Raw genomic sequence first — 26579 nt, forward strand, 5'->3', positions numbered from 1 at the left:
TCTTTGAAACAGTGCAGCATGCAGCAAACTATTAAATAGATCACAAACCAGGGTTACAAATTTAGTACTAAACCAATTCACTTATTTCCGTTTTGTGTCCTATCCCATGGTTAAATAACTTTGGGATACAAAACCTTTACAGTTCAGATTTTCAGAAACTACAAAGACTAGTTTATAGATGGGAGGAGTTGGGTCAGCAGTTCCAGGGGGCTAGAATATAGGGGCTGAGTAAGTGACCACCAATGACGCAGTGGAGGACAGAGAGTAGCTCAGTAATAGAAAGAAAAGCCAAGTGCTAGGATGCAAGGATAAAGGAGATCACTGAAACAAGGCCATGGAGTCCAGTACCAGCCTGTTTGAGTCAAATTGCCTCAACTAAAGCAGGATCCCCAAACTGTGATCTCTTAGTCCAGTCAATAAAGCCTTTAAGCTAATCACATATATCAACATTTGCATATTTTATTCATTGGCTCGTTCTGAGAGATTTGTAGGCCTGGAGGTTTTTAAGCAAACTGTTGTTCACACAGTTGCTTTATTGGTAAATGAATCCAAAATCAGAAAGAATGAACGAATTTGCATTTATATCGCGCTTTTCACAGCCTGAGGATGTTCCAAAGCTCTTTATAGCCAATTAAGTGTTTTTGAAGTGTACTCAACTGTTATAATATAGGAATCAAGCCAGCTGTGAAACTTGCACACAGCAAGCTCCCATAAGCAGCAATGAGATAATGACCAGATAATCACAGAAACTTTACAACAAAGGAGGCCACCCTTCAGCCCATCGTGTCTGCACCAGCTCGCCGAATAAGCAATTCATTTAGTGCCCTTCTTCCCATAACTGAATATTCTTGCTTTTCAGAAAGCAGTCTAATGCCCTTTTGAATGCCTCAATTAAACTTGCCTCGCCACACTCTCAGGCAGTTCATTCCAGACCTTAACCACTAGCTGCGTGGAAACTTTTTCTCATATTGCCTTTGTTTCTTCTTTAAATTACTTTAAATCTGTGCCCTCTCGTCCTAGAACCTTTAACAAGGTGGGAACAGTTTCTCCCTGTCTACTTTTCCAGACCCCTCATGATTTTGAATACCTCTATCAAATCTCCTCTCCAAAGAAAACAGTCCTATCTTCTCCAATCTAACTTCATTACTGAAGTTCCTCATCCCTGGAACGATTCTCATGAACCTTTTCTGCACTCTCTCCAATGTCTTCACATCCTTCCTCAGGTGCAGCGCTCAGAAATGGATACAATACTCCACAGCTGAAGCCGAAATAGTGCTTTGTACAAGTTCAACATAACCTCCTTGTTCTTGTACTCTATACCCCTATTAATAAAGCCTAGGATACTGTGGCCTTATTAACCGCACTTTCAACCCATCCTGCCACCTTCAATGACTTATGCACATATACACCCAGGTCCCTCTGCTCCTGGAAGTCTGTTGTGCGGTATTGTATCAAATACCCTTTGGAAGTCCACATATACCAGATCAACAGCACTGCCCTCATCAACCCTCTGTCATGTCTTCAAAAACCTCCAGCAACTTAATTAAACATGATTTTACTTTAAGAAATCCATGTTGACTCTCTTTAATTAACTCGCATTTGTCCATGGAACTATTAATTTTGCCCCTAATTATGGTTTCTAGAAGTTTCCCCATCATTGAAGTTAAATTGACTAGCCTGTAGTTGCTGGGCTTATCGTTATACCCTTTTTTGAACAAAGGCGCAATGTTTGCAATTCTCCAGTCCTCTGGCACCACCCAAGTCTAAGGAAGATTGGAAAATTTCCACTCCGCAATTTCCACACTCACTTCCCTCAGTATCCTTGGATGCATCTCATCTGGTCCTGGTGCCTTGTCAACTTTAAATACAGATAGCCTATCTAATATCTCTTTCTTATCAATCTCAAACCCTACCAGTGTCTGAATTACCTCCTCTTTCAATCTGTTTTAATATAATCTGTTTCAGTGATGTTGGTTGAGGGATAAATACTGGCCAGAGAGCAGGGAGGATTCCCTTATTCTCCTCTGAATAAAGGTGTGGTGTCTTTGGTCTTTGCCTAAAAGCATAGGCAGGACCATAACATCTCATCTGAAAGTTGGTAGAGTTCCACAGTATTGCACTGGAGTGTCAGCCTAGATTTTTATGTGCAAGTCTCTGGAGTGGGACTTGAAACCACAACCTTCTGACCTACTGAGTCATTGCTGATACTGGCCGATCACTGTATCAGTCACGGGCAACCATGAAATTAATGGAACAGAGGTTTAAACTTTACACTAGATCCTGAAGTACGACAATAGGATTGAACCCAGTGTTCAAAATTCCTAACACACCTACCTTAAATTCACACAAAATTACAATGGTCCCATCTCTTCAAATACACACTTCCATTCTAAAGGTCATCAAACATGATTTTACCCCATTAAATAATCAACCCACTGAAAACAGGGCAGTAACATAAGACAGGTCATACACCAAGTACATCAAATTGACTGTGTACACTACAATTCAGAATAGATGACTGATTAGAAGCTTGCCATCAGCAAGCTAAGTTATGGGATCAGGAATCTTTTAGTAAGTCAGAGAAGGGAAACTGCTTCAACTGCAACACTTGTCGGCACACAGTGACTACACACCTCAATACTCAAATACAACCTGACCTGTTAAAGACCAAGTGTTGATATAAATAAACTAACTACGCAAGTCTGCTGGGTCCCAGGTGAATGGCGCACTTCAATTCCTTTGCATCTAACCTACTTCAAAACACAGAGCAACCTCCACCTGCTTTGTCTGAACTGTCTGAGGCAATGCTGTGGAAACAGTTGTTGGTCTATTTGTTTCAGGCCAGTAACAGATTTACTTCCAGTAGTCCAAATAACCTCTGATTGTCTTCTCCAGGGTTGACAGTCTAATAAACCATCTATAGCGCAATGGCTATTGATTTTCAGTTGAAAGTGCAAAAGATTGGTAAGTGCACTGTCTGTATAAAAGACAGGGCAGTGCCAAGTAAAAACGGGGAGAAGGTTGGATCAACTGACGCAACTCACAGTTCAAGTGGTTTTTAGGCTGCCTTTAGTCACAAGAGCAATGGAGGAAAGTGAAGTGAGTAACTGAGGCAGCACACAGTACAGAAACATCAATCCCACAAATGGGCAAATTTCTCAACTCACATGTGACAATATGTCATGTGAAAAACCACTGATAACAATAAGCTATTGCACACAGCCTGTGCCAATGGCACAAAAAGCTGAGAAGGGAAATTAACAGCATGTAACAAAAAAGCTAGAAATAGTTACATCCAATAATACTTTCTCCTCAGCAGTTATTATGCAAGGCAATTATGATTAAATTGAAAAGAAGCAACTGAACTCACACTGATCATTAAGTCAATAAAAGCAAAATACTGCAAAAAATGCTGGAAATCCAAAATAAAAACCAAATGCTGGAATGATTCAGCAGAGCTGGCAGCATCGAAGGAGACAGAAACGAGTTAACGTTTCAAGTCCAATTCGACTCTTCTTCAGAACAAACTCTGTTCCTCTCTCCACAGATGCTGCCAGACCTGCTCTGTTTTTCCAGCATTTTCTGTTGATTATTAAGAGATTTGGTATTGCTAATTGTCTCACCTCTAGGTATCTGTGTGCAAATCAGTAACACTTGGGCAGCAGATCACATCAATAACTGGCATTTATATTGTGCCTAATATATAAAGAAAAATGAAAAGGTACTTCACAAGTAGACATGAGGAAAATAAGACAGTTAGGAGAGATTTGAATGAGTTACAAAGATTGGTCAAGAGTTTAAAGGTTTTGAACAAAGGAGAAAAGTTATGGAGACTGAGATGTTTACAGTCGGGGTTCCAAACAATTATCAATTACTTGCCCCAACTTTGTAACAAAATGAATGACTGAACTGTTTATGGTGATCCCAGGAATGAAAGGCTTAACATATGAGGAACGTTTGAGGACTCTGGGTCTATAATCGATGGAGTTTAGAAGGATAAGGGGGGATCTGATTGAAACTTACAGAATACTGAAAGGCCTGGATAGAGTGGACGTGGGGAAGATGTTTCCATTAGTAGGAGAGATCAGGACCTGAGGGCACAGTCTCAGAGTAAAGGGAAGACCTTTCAGAACAGAGATGAGGAGAAACTTCTTTAGCCAGAGAGTGGTGAATCTATGGAATTCATTGCCACAGAAGGCTGTGGAGGCCAGGTCATTGAGTGTATTTAAGACCGAAATAGATAGATTTTTGATTGGTATGGGGATCAAAGGTTACAGGGAGAAGGCGGGAGAAGGGGGCTGAGAAACTTATCAGCCATGACTGAATGGCGGAGCAGACCCGATGGGCTGAATGGCTGAATTTCTGCTCCTATGTCTTATGGTCTTATGGTGTTAATTAGGTTATGTACCAATTCTTCAAAAATCTACATGCTTATTTACCCCACATGAACAAGGTTCCTGGGATGGATCTGCTGATGGAAGACCGTAATCCTCCCTGGCAGACCCAAATCCAATACCCAAGCCAGCCGGACTCAATAGTGACAACTGAAGAATAGACTGGCTACTTTGAGACCTAGGATCCTCCCACTCAGCTCCAGTTGATCATGCAAGTCAACACCCTAACAGATTAGATGGCCTTAGCTGGACCAGCAGTGGGAACTCATCAATGCTGCGTTTTAGGCTGCATGCTTGTACCTGGTTAAACTCCAGTAGCACCTGTGCTCATGTCTGGGAGTGCCCAAGCCTTACTGCTAATCTCTCAAAGTAATTTAAGTTCTGTACAGGGAGCGTATACACACTCCACATGAGCCAAACACAATCATTATTGCATGGATTTCTCAGCAGGTCGGTTCGGAAGTGTTGTAACCGGATGTCTCCCTGAGAGTCAGACAAAAAGAAACAATGAGTTTGGAAAGTTAGTGCCAAAGGCAATTACATAGAATATACAGTGCAGAAATAGGCAATTTGATTCCACTCAGCCTCCTCCCATCTTTCCTTATTTAACTCTCAGTGTAACCTTCTGTTCCCTTCACCCTCAAGCATTTATCCAGATTCCCATTAAATGCATCTACACTACTTGACACACACTACCCAGAGAGTGGGGAGAATATGGAACTCCCTACCACGGGGGAAGCAGTTTCTTCTGAACTCCCTACTTAACTTCTTGCTATATTATATTGATGACAGATTTTTACTCTTCTCCACATGTGGAAACAAAGCCTTTCATAATTTTAACAAACCTCTATCAGGTCACAACTCAGTTTTCTATTTCCAAGGGAATAGAGACCCTGCCTGTTCATTCTTCCTGAGGCTATAATCTTACATTTCTGGGATCATCCTTGTCGATTTTTTTTTGTGCCCTCTCCAATGTACTTCTCATATTATCACAACCAGAATTTTACACATTACTCCAAGTGTGATCTAAGCAAGGTTTGATGCAAATTTAGTATAAACATCCCTACTTTTCAATTCTCTCTCCATAAATATAATCATGTGTTTGATTTGTTTTTGTTAGGTCCTTACGGACCTGTGTCACTATTATGCTATTTAGATTCTTACTTTCCAAGTAGTGTGTAACCTTATTTTTCTTACTAAAATATAACACCTCACATTTAGCGGTGTTGAAATTCATTGACCAATTATATTCCCATCCTGCTAGTTTATTAGTGTTGTCTTGGTAATTTGCCGCAGTTCTCCTCAGCTTTGAATATTTCCTGAATTTGGTGTCATTGGAAAATAATAGAAATTGCGTTTGATTAAGAATAAACCATTGATACAAATAAGTGATCCCAGCATAGCCTACTTTGCACCTTCTGCCACTCAAATGCTACCCTTTACCCCTCTTTGCTTTCTGTTCCTGCAGCCAGACGGCTCCTTGCAACTTTTCCCAGCTTTATTATGATGCTGTATGTACTGCCCGGGCAGTTTAACCCATTTTTAATAATAGTTCCTTATGTTTCATTTTTAACTGTCTTTTCACAAGTCTCATAATTATTTACTCCCTGGACAGTTTACTCTGTCTTAAATAAAGTGAATAGGGATTTGTGCAAGGATGTTAGATTGTCTCAAAGGTTACTATTTATTATGTACATACAGGAGAATAAGATCAGCAAAAGCTGGGTCAAAGGTGAGGGAAAGGCAAGCAGTTGCCGTCAAAAATTTTTACTTTACCCACCCTACAAAACTCTACAATTTGGCTCAAATTGACCCTGAAGCCTTCCTCAGAAGTCCCAAAAAGTGATGGCTATGACGCCATCACAGTATTACTATCAGGGGTGCAGTTGTGGAGTTGGGGTAATGATGCATGGCTCACCTTGCAACCAACCTGGGGATGTAGAATGGCATTCAACATTAGAAGGGAGAAGTGATCCATGGACTGTGAACCTCGTGTCAGTGTAGTTTCTGATGACTCACCTCCCACCAACTCTGCACAAGGCCATTGTGCAATTACTTCAATAGCGTAGGATCCAAGGGGGAAGAAGCTATTTTCACAAAGCCAAGAATATATTTTTACAGGGTGACAGTGCATTAGTGATAAAACACAAGGGTCTCACTGTGTACAGTAGACCTAATTTAGGACAACAACTGTAATTAATTTGTAATGTGACATTCCCAAGCAATGTATATATTACTTGACATATCCACAGCTTTGTGCTCATGGACTATTCTGCATTTTTCATCTTTGCTCAGACAGCTTTGATGTAAAAGATAGATCAACTGACAGAATTTTGATGCATGTTCAATGGGTAATTCATCTTTTTGAGAACCACTCGTCAGACAACTCATCCATTTACACGTCATTGTGACGGCTAAATGTCTTAAGGTCTTATAACTACCATCAGCAGGTCAGAATAACAACCCCAGGGTATGAGTCTGGTCATACTAGTCACTGGCAGCCAATGATCATCCTCATCTACAATAAAAACTAGCTGATATAATCCCATAACACAAATCTCACAGGTCATGCACCTGACTATAAAATAATTCCACACAGTTTAGCTAATCCAATGATTACAAGATAAATAAAGGCAGCCCATTCAGCCCAATCTAGCCCCTCTATCCAGAACGAGTATCCAAGCATTTTGTCATTGTAGGCAGTTCAAATGAAAAGCACAGAGCCTTGGAGACCACAAAGATTATGTAACACCTGCACTGATTTTTATCTCTCAAAACTTTTGATACCAGCAGATGCCTGTGTTCTGAATTAGGAGTTACAAACTAACAAGGCAACATTACTATGAAAGGTCCTTTCCAAACATCTAGGCTTTCAAAAAAATAGGACAGAGCTGGCTGGGTGTGAAGGGCTCAGACCTAAGCCTCTCTTCCAAATTTGGGCCAATTGGAAGCGGTGTGTCCAATCCCCTTTGGATTGCTTTTCATGCAGATTCACTTAGGGCAGCAAAGAACAAGTTACTCCACTCCGTCATACAGCAAATATTGATATTGCACCATTAGCGTAATAAATTTTTCCACTGCACTACTCAGGAGCACTATAAAAATAGTACGACACTGAGCCACACAAGGAGATATTAGGTCACATGACAAGAGGTAGATTCTAAGGAGTGCGTTAGAGGAGGAAAGCAAGATGAAGAAGTGTAGAGGTATATGGAGGGAATTCCAGAGCTTAGGGTCTAGCAGCCGAAGGCACAACCACCAATAACTAATTTGAGAGCGCTTTCAAAGACCTAACACAGGCTTGATGGGCCAAAGTGGATGCACAAGAGGCCAGAATTAGATGAATACAAAGACCTCGGCGGGTTGTGGGGCTGGAGATTACAGAGATAGGGAGGGCCGAAGCCATGGAATGATTCGAAAACAAGGCAGAGAATTTTAAAATCAGGACGTTGTTTGACCAGAAGTCAACGTAGGTCGGTGAGCATATAATGCATATAAATCTCTACACCTCTTTCAGGGCTTAAACAATTCCTCTGTGTTTCAGTGAGTAAAACTGTACTCAGAACTCAAGGCACCAAAGCACGAGTGTCAGCATGTCACCCCGACTTGCACTCCAAGTGGCAATATATCTCAGCATTCAATTTACTTGGACTGTTGCTGTAGTGTGAGCAGACCTGTTACGCCTAGTGCCCTTAGGTCAGTCGATCCCTCAATTTTACCTTCAGCTAGCACTTTTTAACTCCACAATATACCTTACATTTATCCATGGCCAACTTTGTGTACGCCATTCTGACAGCTGACAAGTTACAGATCACTGACTGCATTATGCTCAACTGCCACCCTTAGCTTAGAACCTACGTAACTTGCAACAAGCCTTTGAATCAAAGTCTTCACTCTAAATTAGAAACAGTAGGGGGGTCACAGGATCCACACAACTCACTTCACTCAGTCCTAGCCCAACATTAGTCTGCAAAAAATTACCTAGTGCTTCCATTCTTTTAGCAGGTAGCTTATTCACTAATAGGTTTTATTTCAACTCCTCAATGGAGCAGCCTCACAAATTATCAGCTCATTAAATCTCATTGTTTGTGGGGCGTTTTGGGGCACAAATATTGGCTGCTGCATAACTTTACATTACAACAGTGACTAAACTGAGCTGCCCTAGAAATACCAAGATCAACAGGAATGAAAAAGAGACACCCTCCAATAGCTGGAGTCATTCCCAATGCAGAGGTTGATGGTTGTGTTCGGCCGAAGCTAATCAACGCAGGCCCAAGACATTTTTGCAGGGCTTCCTCAGGGTAGCACCCTCAGTATAACATAAGAAGGTAGGACATGCAACCATCCAGCCTGCTCCACTTCAATATCAAAAGCTGAACTTCTACATCAGTTCCACTTTAAGCTCTATCCCCATATCTCTCGCTTTCCTTCATGCCCAAAAATCTAGCAATCTCAGATATAGCAATTGAGTACCCACAGCCCTTTGGGGCAGAGGATTTCAAAGATGCACAACCCTATCAGTGAAGAAATTTCTCAACTCAGTCCTAAACGGCTGTCCCCTTCTCTCTGTTCTAAGGTCAGGGCTGAGGGTGCATGCTGTTAATTCCAAGAGCTTGGTCTATTCACAAATCCCCCAATAATAAAGGAGCTAATGGCATCTTACAGCGGAGCTGGACAACATCCAAGTTTGGACTGATAAATGGTAGGAAACATTTGTTATCAGTGACACCAGGGATGAGAGACTTCAATTATGTGAAGTGACTACAAGGATTGTTCTCTGAGCACAGAAGATTAAGGAAACAGTAATAAAGGTGTCCAAAATTATGGAAGGTTTTGATAAGAGTAAATAGGGAGAAACTTCCCCTAGCAGTAAGGCCAGTGACCAGAGTCTGTGGATTTAAGATAATTGGCAAAAGAGCCACAGGGAAGATGATGTTTTTATTAAGCATAACAGGTGGTTGTGATCTGAATTGATGATGAATGCAGATACAATAGTGATTTTTACTTGAAAAAAAATTTGCAGGGTAAAGTGCAGGGGGCGGGGGGAAGAAGGGTAATGGTAACTAATTTGACAGCTCTACCAAACAGCCTGCACAGCCATATATCCTTATTGTCCTTTTGTGGGGTATTATATTTATAATATATATATCTTATATATTGATATATATCCCTATTACCCTTATACTGAGCCATTACAGGACCTTACCATCACATCCTCTCCATGATACAAGTTTACAGTCATTATGGGCCAAATGGCTACTTCTGTGCTGCATGATTCTGTTCTATGATTTGTGCAATGTGATTGTCATGATCATTTCGAACAAGAGAAGGTCCAATCATCTCCCCATTACCTTTGATGGCCCCTCTATCACTGTATTCTCCACCATCAAAATCTTGGAAGTCCTCATTGCTTTCAGATGGTTAAGCACAGAAGTCAGATTTAATAACGGGACCACTGGGCAGAATCGTTGGTGAGAGATTAATCAGACATAGTTAGAACACACTGCATTATGGTAAAAGCTTGTAATTAAACTGGAGGTCCCTGGGGCTTATTCATCTAGTCTTGCTGAGGGGCGCGTAAGTAGTCAGGACAACATACTTTCAATCAACTCAAAAGCTGTTCAAGCTAGGTTCAATCAAAATGTTTAAGGAGATGGATAGATTTTTGATAAGGGGTATCATCGAGGGTTATGGAACTAATGCCGATACAGATCAGCCATGATCTAATTGAATGCTGCGAGAGGCTGGAAGGACTGAATGGCCCTCTCATGTCCCTATATTCCTGAAGGAGTCCTTGGAATGCAAGTTATTAATGTTGTAATCGATACTTATATCTCAGACACTGCATGCAGGAAGAGATTATGCTTTATCTCACTGACTTGATTCAGTAATGAGCTAGATGTTTCAATGTTTCCTAGTCCTTAAACTTGTATCATGGAGAGGATGCAATGGTAATGTCCTATAAATGCTCAATAAAGGAGAATAGGGATATATATCAATATCCTATAATACTCCACAAAAGGACAATAAGGATATATGACTATCCTATATGAACCCAACACACGAATACAGATTGCTGTTGCCCAAATAAGTGGATAGGCACATAATATGGACAAGTACACATGACTAGGTATTTAGAGTTAGGATTGCACATACTGAGCAGAGATTCAAAGAGCTAGTGTAGAGAACAGAAAGAGAGCCAATGGCACTGACCTATATAATGAATAGCCCACATGGAACAAGTCCTAGAGGGGTTGGAGACACGCATATGAAAATTGTCTCAAAGCTCGACAACAGGAAGCAAAATACAAGCAGGCTTGGCACTTTGTGAAGGAGGAGTTTACCAGGGAAACCAATCACACAAATAAATGGCTGTTGAACTAGTGTAAAAATAAATGTCACTTTGGCAAGAGGCTGGGCCTGTTTTCAGGACAGAAGGAGCTATTAAGAAGAGACATGCTGAACCTAAATAGAGCGGGAATCATGAAACTTGCTAGGAAAGCACTGTTATTGAAAAATCATTTACACTAAATGAGGAGATGGGGAGGAAGAGGGCATGGAGCGGCCTGCTTCCACAAATGGATTGGCGAATTTATGCAGCTGAACATGAACACAGCAAGTACATGACGCACATAATCCTACTGCTACTGAGCTGTACAATACACAACTCACTACAGTGAGGCCACTTTATGGCTGGGGAAGGTAACAGTTCTTCAAGTGCATATTGACAAAGTGGTGGGAAAAAAATAATCTGCCAGATAGCACAATAAGTACATCTATTTTATCTCACCTTGCTGGTTTACCAGCTGTTACAGGGTCGCAAGTAATTCAATCGTTCTCTGTCTGTCTGTAAGAGTATGAATCCTAATGAGCATGCCTTAGGATATGAAGTGATAAATAAGTCTCTAGTGAACAAAACTGCCCGCTGCCTGAACTATTTCATGTTGAGAAAAAGACACATTTCCCTGGAAGTGGGCTTATTGCTAGCACAACTTCCCAACTTCAATCGTCCTGTCCTGATGTGCCATAGAACAGAGGCCTTCTGACAAACTTTAAACTCTGAGCAGTACAGTATACAGCACAATGGCCGAGAGCAAATCATTTGAAAACATTAAATAGGGAATTAAGTTTCTTTCAAATTAAAAAGATGAAACAAACTGCAAGCGAAGCTCAACCACTGTACTGTGAGCACGACTTATGTACAAATTATTCCATGTCAGAGAAAAAAAATGGCAGGCAGATCTAAATGAGATATGGGAACGGCCCTGTTTCTGGTAGATGCCTTTCAATATCGGTAAACATGTTATAATGAAGCTGTGTAGGTGCAACTTGTGTCCGCGATGTTGGACTATGAGCTCAAGATTGTTGGGCATAAGGACTTGAGAGCTGAATCATTGAAGTCCCACGTCCAATGCCACAAGGCTTTCAATGAGCATGATGTAAGGATGTACTGCCTAACAATTAAACATAGAAACAAGAACCAAACTTGCATTTATTTATAATATGTTCTGATGAATGTCCTTTCATATTAGGCTTGAAACATTAGCTCAATTTCTCTCTCCACAGGTGCTGCCAAACCTGAGTATTTCCAGCATTTGCTGTTTTTTTATTTCAGATTTCCAGCATCTGCAGTATTTTATTTTTATTGTATTTATATAGTGCCTCTCACAGCCTCAGAGCATCCCTTAATTGCAGGCAGTTAAATACTTTTGAAGTGCAATCAGCATCGTAATGTAGAAAACACAACAATCAATTTTGTGCACATGGCCCCACAAACAGCAATGGGTTAATGGCCAGATAATCTGTTTTCAGTGTGTTGGTTGAAGGATAAACATCAGTCAGGACACCAGAGGTTTTTTTTTTTAACATTCACCTAAGAGAGCAGAGAGGGCCTCACTTTAGTGCCACACCTGAAAGATAGCACCTCAGACAGTGCAGCACTCCTTAAGTACTGCACTGGAGTGACAACCTAGATTTCATGCTAAAGTCTTTGGAGTGGGATTTGCCCTTTGACTGAGAGCTACCAATAAGCCAAGGCTGATATCTACCGCGAATGCTGGAAATCTGAAATAAAAAGAGTAAATGCTGGAAATACTCACTAGGGTCTAGTCACTTCTATGAAGGGAGAAACAGAGTTAACATTTCAACATTTCAGGCCAATGGCCTTTCATCTGAACTTGATCAGGTCACATCTAGAATACAGAGTCCATTTTTGGTTCCCTCACATGACAGGCTCAACAGGCCCAATGGCCTACTCCTACAGTCCTATGATGGATCTTGTAATTGCACTGTAAACGGTTAGAAGAGGACATGAGATTGAGGGAACTAGACAAGATCCTGTGAATGACTAAATCTCATATGGAAGGCAGGTATGTAAAACCCAATCAGTAACTTGTTCAAACGTCTTCAGGGGTTGATGAAATATCCCCCCCACAGTTTTAACCGTAAATTGGCCCAAGTTTTCTTTCTCCTGCGTGTTTCTGCACCTAATTCAAGAGATTGCCGGTTTTGTATGGTGGGAGGAGGAGGTGCAATGGAATCAGGATGATATTATGCTGAATACGCGCATGCTGCTGGAATATGGACAGGATCAATGAACTAAGTTGGTCTTCCCTGCTCATTTTTCAGCGTGATTCAATGAGCCCTGAGCATTAGTTCTGCAGTTACTAAACACCTCTAAAAATGCCACCTCTTACAAAAGGCCTAATCCTTCCCATAACTCCACAGTTGCCAACAAAAACAGAAATTGCTGGAAAAACTCAGGTCTGACAGCATCTGTGGAGAAGAAGACAGAGTTAACGTTTCGAGTCCGTATGACTCTTCTGAAGAGCTGAGTTTTTCCAGCAATTTCTGTTTCCAGATTTCCAGCATCCGCAATATTTTGTTTTTATCTACAGTTGCTAATATAGTGTCAGGATCAACTCACATTAAGCATTATAACATTTCTGGAACGCATTACAACTCAATCCACAGGTGCATGAAGCACATTCTATGTTTTACTGGCGACAGTGAAGTGACTTCTTTATCAGTTAAGTGCATCAACCCGAGCTAAAATGCCACTGACACGAATTCCAGCTGCGCACATCAAATGGCCCTTTCTGGTTTCTACAATATCCTATGGTTCCTGAATTTGGAAATTAATGAGCAATACATGAAAATGACTGGTAGGGAAAGGTCACCAAGCTGTCCCATACGATGCCTGTGAGCATCGTAATTAGACACTTCAAACATAACTTGCTTTACAGCCAACAAAGTACTTTTGAAGCAGTGTCACCATTATAATGTCGGAAACGCAGCAATAGGCACACAGCAAGCTCCCAGAAACAGCAATATGATAATGACCATACAATCTGGTTTTTGTGATTCTGATTGAGGGATAAATATTGGACAGAGCACTGGGGAGCGCTCCCCTGCTCTTCATAAATTTTACATTACTCTGGTCAGCAGCCTGCTCCTCCATGTTATGTTGTTTGGTGGCCCAAATAGCAGGTGAGCTCCGAGTCTAGACAAGAGCACGCCGGAGGGGAAAGAAACTGAAGGTGACATCTCTCTCTCTCTCTGATTAGTCCTCCGATTTCTCCATCTCTAGGCACTTGTACTCTATCGGAACAATTGGAGAAGAAAGGATTCCTCGTAACTCCAATCTGAAAACAGAACTCCCAGAGTTTTACTGTGGGTCAACAAAATGCAGATCTGAACCTCCAGCCATTTTCTCTCTTAAGGACAAAGTGCAGTTTAATAAATACAAATCTCAAATTTGCAAACAGAAAATCTTGACTTTAAGCCAAAGCCTCAGACTCTAGAAAACAAGCTCTCAGAAAGAGGAAGAACTTCTCTGCTATAAACAACAATAAATTGTGAATTACAGCAGCACAATATTATGTAGCTATACCTTCAGTTCCCTACTAAGGAAAAGGCTCAATAACTTCCTTCTTTGGTGTCTACAACACATCCTCAGCATCACTTAGAAAAAAAGTCAGCAATGAAGCAGCCCTTTCTAGGGCAAACATGCTAAGGATGCTAGCACTAATCAAGCAAAGAAGGCTTCGCTGTCTTGGACATGTGCACATGCTGGAAGATGGCCATATCTCCAAGGATATGTTACACTGAGGGGTAGGCTATGCCAAGAGACCAGCAGGGCACCCAAAGCTCCAACTCAAGGATGCTGTCAAAAGACATGTGAAATCCCTCAACATCAATCATGACAAGTGGGAAACTCTAGCTGATGATTGATGCAAATGGCAACACCAGCTGTGAGCAGGAATTTGCCACCACAATGACATGTGGTCTTAGAAGCTGCAAAGCAAACCCTACAAACAAGATATCAGTGAAGATCATCCTGGGCCACTGGCAAAGGATAACGTCATGTGTGGTACTCGAGGCAGACTCTGCCCTTCCAGAATCAGCTTGTTCAGCCATCAAGAGAAGTGCAGCAGATGATTTCATCTGTCCTCACTATAGTTCTGAGATTGCATTCCCAACATTGCATTCTCACAGATGGAAGGATGCCAATCATGCCTTCAGTGAAGTTAATGTTCTGGCTTCTTCCGTTGTTGACCATAACCTATTGTTCTTAAACAGAAGACTGATTATCTCAACTTGTGAAATCTGTGTTCAAACTGAACACTGTGATTTCCTACATAACTTCCACTCAGTAATTCATTGTATGCAAAGAACCTAGAGATATTTGAGATGTCATAACGCACAATAAAACTATCAGCCGGTAGCACTTTCTCCCTTATCCTAGTTGCACATTCAAGTCCCACTCCAGAGCCTTAAGCACATAATCTAGGCAAATGCTCCTGGTGCAATACTGAGGGAGTGCGGCATTGTCAGAGGTACAGATGAGGCATTAAAGTGAGGTCCCATCAACCCTTTCAGGTAGACGTAAAAAATCCCGTAGCACTATTTAAAAAGAGCAGGGGAGTTATTCCCCCAAGATGTCCTGGCAAATGTTTATCCCCCAACGAAGATCACAAACAGATTATCTGATTAGTATAATAATGCTGGGAGCTTGCTGTGCACAAAATGGCTTTCCATATTACAACAGTGACTACACTTAAAATATTTCATTGGTTGTAAGGTGCTTTAGGACGAGAGGAGATCATGAAAGGTGTTATAGGAATGCAACTTTCTCTTGCAGTTAGATCACAATATAAAGCTGTATATGACAGGCAGCAAGCCAAGGGCACCCTTGGGCATTATTGTATTCCACATTTTCTATGCAAGCATTTTAGACAGCAAAACGTAACTGATAATTTTTCAGATTTTCTTCAAAAACAAGACATTTGAAGCAAAATAAGCTGCATTTTGTAAAGCAATTTATTCACAATCTAACAGTTCTCTGATTCACTATAAAATCCAAAAAACATTTAGAATTAAAAATGTTGTGGGAATAACCTGACATGCGATTTTTCATCCAAATAAAATTAACTGGAAATAGACAGAACGGTTCAGTCACTGGAACGTTTTATGATGGTGAAGGAAGCCCCTGCTGCCTTTGTCAGCATCAACAATAAATACAGAGTAAAGTTCCTGCACTACCCCAATGCAGGTCTTGGAAGGGAACATTGTTTTATCAAATTCCCCTTCTTATGGCCTCTCTGTAAGCTGTCAGTGCCAAGTCCTTCGTGCTATAGATTTGTACAATGTCTATTAATGCCACTATGCTAGTCAATGAGTTGGGGGAGGGGGCTGGGAGCGACGACTTATGGCTCTCAGAAACCAGGGTATTTTACAGCAAAGTTAATTTACTCAGCAAACAGTCGAGTTAGACAAACTCACTCCAGGAAACAGTCTTCTGAGTCTATAAAGAGCCTCTATGAACTACAGCAAACTGAACTCATGAACAAAACTGCAGCAATGTCTAAAAGCAGAGCAATTTCTCCAGCGAAATGCTGTTAGTGGAGGATAGTTAATATAATTGTGATTGTGCATCAGTGAAAGATAGTTACACACAAGTTATATTATAAAACCAATCTTCATCTCTTACAGTAGTGGCTGACAGGAAAAATTACCCAAACTTCTCCAATGCAGCCAGGAATAGTAGTGTCACTCTGTGCGGAGAGATTCATGCCAATTAAGAGGCTGAAGCCTGACAAAACCAGTTTTACTGCAGGACCCTTACAATAGAAATGGCACTCATCCCATTGATCTAAGCTGGATGTGAAACCAGATACTATGGGTAAAAGAGCAGCGTTCTAAGCCACCGCGGCAGCCATGTACTCCAGGCGAAATGCACTTGGTTAGAAATAAACCATATTTAAATAACAAACTGGATTGAAGCAGGATCAGCTCAAGAATTTGGACACTCATTAACTGCTCCTGATGCCCGCTCAACATCAATTTCCCCAAGTAACTGCCTAGGCACATACTGATGCACATCTTTTGAAACATCCAATCACCAGCAAAATATTATCAAGCTTTTGAGGGGTTTTGAGGAGAAATTATTTCCACTGTCAAGAGGGTCAGTAACCAGAGGAGAGACATTCAAGGTAGTCTGGGATACACCGTTTGAAATGTTGGTGGAAGCAGATTCAATGGTGACTTTCAAAAGGGAACTGAGTAAATGCACTTGAAAAGATAACCTTTGAAAAGCTTATAGGGAAAGAACAGTGGATGGGACTATTTGGGTCACATGGCCTCCTGGCTGGAAAATTCTATGAGCTGAGGTTTCCTTTGCTTTTGGCAGTAAAATCTAAAAGTCAGTTATACACAAAATTAACTTCTGGAAAATAATGCAAAGTACACATAAGACTGTAAATAGAAGGAATAGGCCCTCGAGTCTACTCTGCCATTCAATATGATGGCTGATCTTCAATCTCAACTTCACTTCCCTTTCCCCTTATCTCTTTATCCAAAAATCTATCTATTTCAGCCTTGAATATACTGAATCACCGAGCAGCCACATCCCTCTAAGGTACAGAATTCCGAAGATTCACAACCGAGTGAACAAATTTCACCTCATCTCAGTCCTAAACACAGGAACCTTTACCCTGAGACCATGGTCCTTATTTCTTGACTCTCCAGACAGGGGAAACAGCCTTTCAGCATGTATCCTGCCAAACCCCATCTTACATGTTCCAAAGAGATCACCTCTCATTCTTCTAAACTCCAGAGAGTTGTCCACCCAATCTCTCCCTCAGGAATCAGTCGAGTGGAACTTTGTTGCATAGCCTCAGAGACAATATATCCTTCCTGATTACAGAGACCAAAACCGTACACACTACTTCAAGGTGTGGTCTCGCCAAACCCCTGTATAACTGCAATTAAGACTTCCTCACTATGGATCTCCGGCCCCTTTGCCATAAGGGCCAACATACAATTGACTTTCCTAATTGCATACTGGATATGCAGGTTAACTTTGTGTTTCATGTACAAATTCAGAAAAATCTGTTTACTTACATCAAAATGATCATACTGAATGGAAACAAAACCTACTGTAGAAATAGTACACAATATGTACATCAAAATGTACTGCTGTGAGATTACATACAGAGAACAACTGTAGTCTCCACATGAGAGGAGTCAGGGGCAGGAAATAATTGAATCAAGCATGCAGATATAATTCCTTCCATATTCTTGTTTAATACTATGATTTTATTGAGATAAATAATCAAATTTAGGGCAATTTGGTAGGCAGAGATTTAGTTGCTTGGGGCATAGGCTGAGGGGCTTAAGCATTATAGTGCCCCCAAGGTGAGAAAATGGTATTACAGTGTGACAAAGTTACAAGGATATTTTTCCATTATAAATGCAAACAGGTTAACAAAATGTGACAAAAATATGGTATCAGAAAATAAGGTTCTCTGAACCAGACATGCATGCAGCTGCTGGTATATGACATATGGCAAAATATTTTATACTTTTGGCAGTATAAAAGATCACAGTTCAACAGGTTAATTCCAAAATATAAACAACCTCATGATAATATGAAACAATAAAATCAAAAGATAGTCCACTTCCGATGACTCAAAGGCATTTCTGTGTCAAAAAAATTGAATTATACAGGAATTCTAATTAAGCAATTGTATTAGAATGGTACAAGCACTTTTGTGCATAATTGGAATTGACCGGAAAATGAATTTGTTTAACAGAATTAGTGAAACTGCAGGTTATACAGTATTTACAAAGAGCGCATCAACAACTGGCATTAGAGGGGAACTGTAGGTCAGGATAGTTCAGTGAGAACATTTACAGCCAAACAGAAATGACAGCTAAAATAGAATAAATATTGGGTACTTTGAGATGGCAAGATCCGGATGGATTAGACCAAACCGATGGAGATCATAACCTTGCAGCTAATTTTACAAGACACTTCAGCTCAATTCCATTCCAAGATGATAACTTAATTCATGATCTAAACTTGCAGCAGGTTGCGTTCCCCTATACCAATCACCCCTGTGCTCACTGACCTATATTGGCTCCCAGTCAAGCAACATCTTGATTTTAAAATTCTCATCCTTGTTTTGCAATTTCTTCACGGCCTCACTCATCCCCATCTCAGTAATCTCCTCCAGTCTCTCAACACTCCGAGATATCTGCACTCCTCCGATTCTGGCCTCTTCCGCATCTCTGATTTTAATCACTCCACCATTGATAGGAATGCCTTCAGTTACCTAGGCCTCAAGCTCTGGAATTCCCTCCCTACACCTCTCTGCCTCACTTTCCTCCTTTAAGATACCCTCTAATATCTACCTCTTAGACTAAACTTTTGGATCTGACCTAATATCTTCTTATGTGACTCAATGTCATACTTTGTTTTATAATGCTCTTGTGAAGCACCATGGGACATTTTATTATGTTAAGAGCACTATACAAGTTATTGTATGATTTGCCAGCTCCTCCAGCATAAAAGGCACCAACTGCCGCAGATTTTCTTTGGTCTCCTTTGTTTTTCAAATTCAAACTGGATAATTATGTATTTATTCAATATGGCTGCAGCTAATTTGTGTACAAAACAGCAGTGCTGTCATTTATCTTCATGAAGCATTTAATAAAAAGGCACTCAAACACTGAAAATGAAACTCTTTTCTCTTAAATGGTAAATGCAGTTAGAAATTTGGGCAAACTCTTTAGTGCTGATGTTTCAGGCAAGTGCTGAATTCTTTTTTGGTCTACTGAAGATTTTTTACAGCAGCAGTGTTGGGTACGAATAGAACTGTCAAGCTCCTGTCTCTGTCACCCAGAGTAAGGCCACATGCAGTCTGAGCGCTGCTGCTGAAAGGCAGCAATCATTTCACACAGCACAGCCTGGTCAATGTTTCCACTGAACACGGCCCTCCTCCCAAACATTCACAATACACCAACGCCAGTCCCTTTGGTTTCATTCTATTTAGGATGGCAGAAATATATCTGCACCGCTACAATTAAATACCCGTCTGGTTTATTCAGAAAGATGTGGAGGTAATGAATGTTCCTGAAGCAAAGGCAGGGCTGCCTCTTAAAACACGCTTCATTCAGCGCGAGGAACCCTGCACCATTAAATGGTTTGAAGCGGTTGCCAGGGCAACAGGCAACCAAGTAACCGCTCAGCGGTCAACAATCAGGCTGGTTCTGAGAAATCTGGATCTCATCACCTTTATCCCCTGCTGCTAGCAGAAGAACACTGGATCCTGACGATTCTAAATTGGGAAGCATTGCAAAGGATCAGTCTATCCCTGTCGCTCTGCACTACAGTAAGTAACATTCGCAGTCACCGCCGCAAGCACAGGAAGAGACAAGTTCATGCTTGCAAGTTTAGGTGCACTGTACAGCCTAGAGGAAAAATAGAAGAGTAACATTATAACCTCAAGCAGTGGTACACTCCATCTGCACACTTGTGACAGACCATGCTGATAAACAGCCCTGGCCTCAGTAGCATGACGTACAGCCAAACCAACCTTCCCCAGTCAAGTGTGGTACTAATCTCCCAGAGAACGAAACAGGGTCAGTTCAGGCAGAGAAAGGCAGACGTTCTCATCGAGTGGTTGAGGTGTGTAACAGAGATACTGCAGGATGCTGGAGTGAGGTCACAGCATTGCTAAGTATTTCCCCCAACTCCCAAAGCAAAACTCTGGTATGTTTCTAACATCTTATTAAATGCTACCCAGGAACAGTGGCTAAACTTGCCTCATCATTAAGAAAATATTCCAATTCCATCCCTCTCAGATTCAAAATGGATGTCCTTGCAGTTCCACACATTGGGATTCACCTGCCATCATTTTGCCTTGGCACTTGGTCTCTGCCCCTTTCCAACTTCCTGCTCCAATTTACTTACTGTGCTGCCTAACTACATTCTTTCATCCTAGTTATTATTGTATATGTTGTGAAAAGCAGAAGTCCGAGTATGGAACACCCACTGACCATATCTCAGACACCTGGGGTACACTCCTTTTATTCCACAGAGCATAAACAAAGGAGGATTGTTCTCCTTTCCAAAAAAAAATCCCATCCTGTAAATCGAAGTTCAGATTTAAACAACTGAGGGAGTGTTCATAAACATGCAGGGAATGCCATTCCAAATTACTTTTCTACTTTGAACCTTGCTGCTAATCTTGTGACATCAGCCGTGCAATACAGCATGACTGTCTCCTGACTGGTACAGTAAGCAACTACCGTGCAGATGTGGCAACATACAGTACCTACAGGTACAGGATCACTTCTCCCCCTCAATCATGTCACCACGCTCAACTTCAAACTAGCAGCAACAAATGGGAAAATTTAAACAAAGTACAGATTCAGTACAAGAGGCTAATTTGTATTTGGGAGGGGAGGCAGTTGACATGTCAGTGTAAGGACATTTTAAGGTTAAGAATGAAGGGAGATATGTCAGGAAGGTGACAGCATTCATATGAGCACAGATTTAGTGCATTCTAGATAGTTCAGCTCTTGGATTACTTGACAGATCTGAAGCTGAAAGGAGGCAAGCTGCAGCAGAGAGTATGGCAGACTTGCACATTTTGTGGGTCACTGCAACATGTACGCACTACTGGTTTTATTAAACACCTTGTTAATAGATCACAAGGTCTTCACTATCAGGCACTTGGGCTTCTGACGACACAACCTCTATAATCTCAGCTATTCCCATCCCACCGGGCCCAAACGCACTGGAATCCTAACCTCAGCCTCTTCCCTGTGGGGAAGCTGAAAGGGAGAAATTGCTCATTACAGATCAACAAGGTTCGAGGTCTGGCTGCGGATCACGCTCTCACCCAAGTCACGAGGATGTGGGTATTTATTTTCGATGCTGACAAAAAGCTGTAGGGGCTTCCCTCGCCCCCACTACAGTGGCATGAGCACAATCTAGGCTAACACTCCAGTACGGTGCTGAGGGAGTGCTACGCTGTCACAGGCACCATCATTTGGAAGAAACATTAAACCAAGCTCCTTGCTGCCTTCTTAGATCTGTAAAAAAATTCTGCAGTGCTATTTTGAAGAGAAGCAGTGTTTTGACAAATACTTAACCTTCAACTGCCATCACCAAAAACAGACCATCTTGCAACTGGCACATTGCCGTTTATGGGACCTTGAAGCACCCAAATTATCGGACGCATTTCCCTGCATTGCAAGAGTGACTACAATTCAAAAGTACTTTCTTGGTTGTGTATCACTTTTAAAGAGGCCTTTTCCTGAACGTGGGATTCCTGCAGTTCTCTCAGGTTGACAGGACGAAAGGAAATCAGTGCTAAGCGTGTAGTGAACTGACACATTCAGCCCAAGATCAGGAATGGCACTATATAAAAGCAAGTAATTTTCATCTTTTAGTGATCTCTGCAACATAGTCAATTCCAGAAGGTGCTGGGCATTTTAAGAAATGATTTATAAACACAAGAGTCTGCAAAATCATCTGGCAAAAGGCAGGCTTGCCTCATTTTAAAATTATAAACAGTGCAGTGTTGTCAAAGGCTGGAACCAAACCCTCCCCTCGAGCACTGCCAGCACCAAGAGCTATTTCCATCTATCAGGTCTGAATGAGGCTGGAGCCTCAGGAATGAAATGAGAAGGCAGCTGATGTCACGTGAGGGTCAATCCAATGATGGGGCATGGCACCGGGACCCAGAGGGATGGATTCCTAATCTCAGCCCTGTTACAGCTACTGAGGAAGGGGTGGGGATAGGTGCTTTATCCACTGACCAACAAACAACCCTTGGGTGACTCCTAGTGGCCATCTCCAAATAGCAGAGGCTGTGGGGCAAGTCAGCCACCACCTTAACCCACAGTCCAGGGGAGTGGGGGGAGGGTTAGCAAAAAAGATAGTCAAATGAAGTGGACTGAAGCAGTGAATTTCTATGGTTCCCAAAACATTTTTTAAATTGATGTGATTTTTTTCCAAAATGCCCTTAACCAGAGTAGATTTTTTTTTAAATGGTTACAGTCTCTTGCTTCTGTTACTAGCATATCCTGCTTCAGAAACATGGCGCAGCTGCCAGTGAAGTGGAACATCTTATCCATTCCCCTGCACCCCCCACTGTATACACAGAGCTTAGAAATCTAAAAGCACCATTCAACCCAAACAATCTCTCTCTCTGTTTTCACTCCATGAACAAACAGACACAGAGTCTGACATGGGATGGCCAGTTGGTCCACTTGTTGCCCATGCTGGGTCTTTGACGGAGATAGTGCCACTCCCATTTCTTTATAGCCCTACATCACATTGAGCTGCCTGACATCCATTCCAAAATATATCATAAAAGATACCCAAGTGGGCCCCAACTTCAACTGTCCAGTTGATCTTATCTTTATACTTTATGGCTACAAGCTAGGCTAGACTATTTGTACCGTAACAGAGCAAGAGCATCCTTTACAGGCTGCACAGGTGCATATCAGTGAGCCTCTATAGTCGATATCAAGTTTAAAGCCACATTCTCATTAAATGTACAGGCATCTCAGAAATGGACACTAACAGGTTTGCTGATTTAGGATTGGTCTTCCATTGGGACAACACTGCTGATGTGATTCTTAAATCACCAGACTCAAAACCCAAACAGGACAAACTGGTAAACAATAAAATAGAAACACAAATAACACAGTCAGCTGAACCTGAAGGTCACATGAGGCAAACGGGCTCCAATTTGAACACTTTTAACTGAGAATATAAATGGACATAATGTATTGGAGCACCGCAAACTTCAGCTCGTCCAAAACCCAACTGCCTGGATCCTAACTCGCACTAAGCCCCATTCACCAATCACCCCTGTGCTCGCTGATCTGCAGTGGCTCCCAATCCGACAACATTTGGAATGTAAAGTTCTCATCCTTTTGAGCAAATCCCTCCATGGCCTCTTCCCTCCCCAAGTCAGTAACCTCCTCCAACCCTCCAAGAATGCTGCATGCCTCCAATTCTGGTCTCTTGTACATGGCTGATTTCCTCTGACCCTACCACTGGTGACTGTGCCTTCAGCTGTTTTAAGATCGATGCCCTGGAAATCCCTCCCTAAACCTCTGTCTCCTTCTTAAAACCTCCTTATTTAGCCAAACTTTTGGTCAGCTGTCCTCTAGTCCCCTTATGTGGCATGTCAACTTTTGTTTGAAAACACTGCAAAGTGCATTTTACTCTCAAAGACACCTGCATGCAAAAAAAATTCAAACTTTAAATAGTAACAGTTGAGAGACTGGGACTCTATTGTATAACAAGGGGAGATCTGAGCGAGAAACAGAAACATTAGGAGGGACTTTTAATAACAAAAAGTGTAAAACTATTTCCCACTGGTTAATGAGTCAGTCACTTGGGAGTATCAAGCTAACAGAGGGGGTGGGGGTGAAATTGGAGAATTAATTATTTTTGAACCAAGAAAGATTGCAGAGTACAGAATACCCTGTCAGCAGCTTTGATAGGAGCCAAATCCACAATAGCTCATAAAAGGGAAGCGAAAACGTATTTCAAAACAGAAAAATCTCTGAAGGCGAGGGGAATTGCCAGGGTTATGAAAACAGCCAGTTCTTTCAAAAGATGATTAACCAAACCGACATCTCCTTGGTTGCAATATTCTATTATTTCATTATAGCTTTTCATAAATTAGTAATGTGAAGATCAGTAGCAACGCCTAATATTGCAGCATAGATTAAATTCTTATCAACTAATCAATCTTTGTGGTTTCAAAACCACTGTATAATTACTATATGTGTGATATATATATATATATATATAAATAGCTAAGCAGATGAAACTGCAACTAATTTGGTTTCCAAAAGCAACCAGTTCAGGTCATTTACATCAGATGAAGTTATTTACCAACCTCACAACACCAATTTCAGTTGGGCAATATTAATAATTTTACCAGCTCAAGCAGCAGCCACATTATCAAGATCGCAGTTTAAAGTTTACAGCTCTCATTTTCAATGCACTAACAGTCATTTCCATGATCTGCTAGGGAAATATGTCAAATTCAAACTGAAGTCAAACAAACGTCCAGTTTGTGGCTGAAGTCAGTAAAATATCAGCAAATGTTCAAGAACAAACTCCCAGCCGATGGTTGTGTTCGAGCAATTAGCAGCCTGGGCCAGGGAGAGAGAAAAGCAGGGCTGCCTGGAGGGGAAGTTTCCATAACACAATACAAACGGAATCTCACGCATCAGATTACAGAAACAATGCAAAGTTATACACTGCCTGCTCACTTTGATTATTAAGTTTGTCACATGCAACAGTGACTGGGTTAAAACGGGACACCACCACACTGTCCTACTCTGTTGAGGCCCTCAATAGGATGGAGAGATTGGGGCGGGGGGTGTATGGGGGAACCTTAGGGAGAGGGCTGGAAGAGTAGAGAGCTGGCAAAGGAAAATATCTTCCTTGGATGAGAGGGGATGGGATGCGTGCTGGGGGTAGCTGGGTGGGAGGTGAGAGGGGGGCAAAAGAGGTCATCAGGAGGATGTAAGTGGGAAAGGGTCGGTCAATGGGTCTGTGTAATGGGGATAGGTCAGTCAGGAGTCAAGTGCGAGAGGGAGAAAGCAGCGGTCAGGTGGTGAGGGGGACATCAGTGATCCAGGGAAGGGGGTAAGGGAGGGGGCTGTGGGTGGGAGGTAAGCAAGGAGAGGCGGCCAGGAGGGGGAAGTTGAGGATGAGGGAGTGGTAGTCAGCAAGGCGGAAGGGTCCCCACCCCCTGCCCACAGAGGGACCCCCACCTCCTCCCCCACAGAGGAACCCCCACCTCCCAGGGAGGGATCCTCCCCTCCCTGGAGACCCCCTCCCCAATTCCCCTCCCAAGGGTGGGAGGAGAGGCGGGGCGAGAAACTGCAGCCAGACCCCTCCCCTATCCTCCCCACCCTGGAGACCCCCTCCCCAGATTGAGGGGGGGCGGGGCGAGAAGCTGCAGCCAGACCTCCGCCCCCCTCCCCCATTTTGCCGGGGAAGCGGGTGGATCCCGCTCTGTTGCCGGTCGGAGCTGCTGGTTTCCCCCACCCACCCCCCCCCCCCCCCCCCGGGCCGGGGGCGCCGCGCCGCCGGCGGGGTTACTTACACTTCGAGGATGCGGTCTCCTTTGCGGACACCGGCCCGCTCGGCCGCTCCGCCCGGTAAGACGGCGCTGACGTGCTGGAGCGGCGCGTACAGCTCCCCGTTGATGCTCCTCAGCTGCCCGCCTTCGCTCACCTGGCCCCGCACGTTGAAGCCGTAGCCGGTCTCCGACTTGATGATCTTGACCAGCCGCGGGCCCCGGCTCGGGTTAGTGGGCGTCGGCCCTTCGGAGTCGGAGCCGGAGCCCGGCTGCCTGGCGCACACCTCGTCCGCCATCTTCCAGCACGGACATCACACACTGCTGCACACCCTCGCTCCGCCCCCCACCCCCCACCCCCGTCACGTGAACTGATTAACACACCGGCGGAACCCAAGAGCGGGCCATCACCTCCGGCCGGACGCCTTCCGGGGACGCGCAACCGTCACACCGCGCCGCCCGCCCACTGCCCTCCCCCCACCTCCCATGCGGCCATTTTTCATCAAGGCATCCAGGCATGACCAAGGGTTGATTCATTTAATGAACTTTCACCACTTAAGGAAAATAAAGTGCCAGCTGAGAACATAGCGCAGATTTTCATTCCCAAGGGTATTTTAATCACAACGAATTCAATGGAACAGGCTTTTGACACCTGTTTCTGAACGTGTGTTGTTGCTCATTCATGGCATCTGGGCATCATTGGCATTGCCAGCATTTGCTGCCCATCCCTAATTGCCCTGGAGAAGGTGGCGGTGAGCCACCTTCCTGAACCGTG

The 26579-nt window shown here is 42.6% G+C and overlaps 1 protein-coding gene across 2 annotated transcripts in view; it reads right to left on the reverse strand.

Annotated features, from left to right (window-relative positions):
* The window catches only part of LOC121272036 (sorting nexin-27-like), a 112511-nt gene extending 86395 nt beyond the window's left edge, over positions 1-26116 (reverse strand). For both annotated transcript variants that reach the window (XM_041178418.1, XM_041178419.1), the window contains exon 1: positions 25832-26116. In XM_041178418.1, the coding sequence (XP_041034352.1) occupies positions 25832-26103 (272 nt within the window). In that variant the 5' untranslated portion in view covers positions 26104-26116. The remainder of the gene's footprint in view (positions 1-25831) is intronic.
* Positions 26117-26579: the final 463 nt, after the last annotated feature.

This window comes from Carcharodon carcharias, chromosome 32 (genome assembly GCF_017639515.1).
Source record: "Carcharodon carcharias isolate sCarCar2 chromosome 32, sCarCar2.pri, whole genome shotgun sequence".
NCBI classification, from domain to species: Eukaryota; Metazoa; Chordata; class Chondrichthyes; order Lamniformes; family Lamnidae; genus Carcharodon; species Carcharodon carcharias.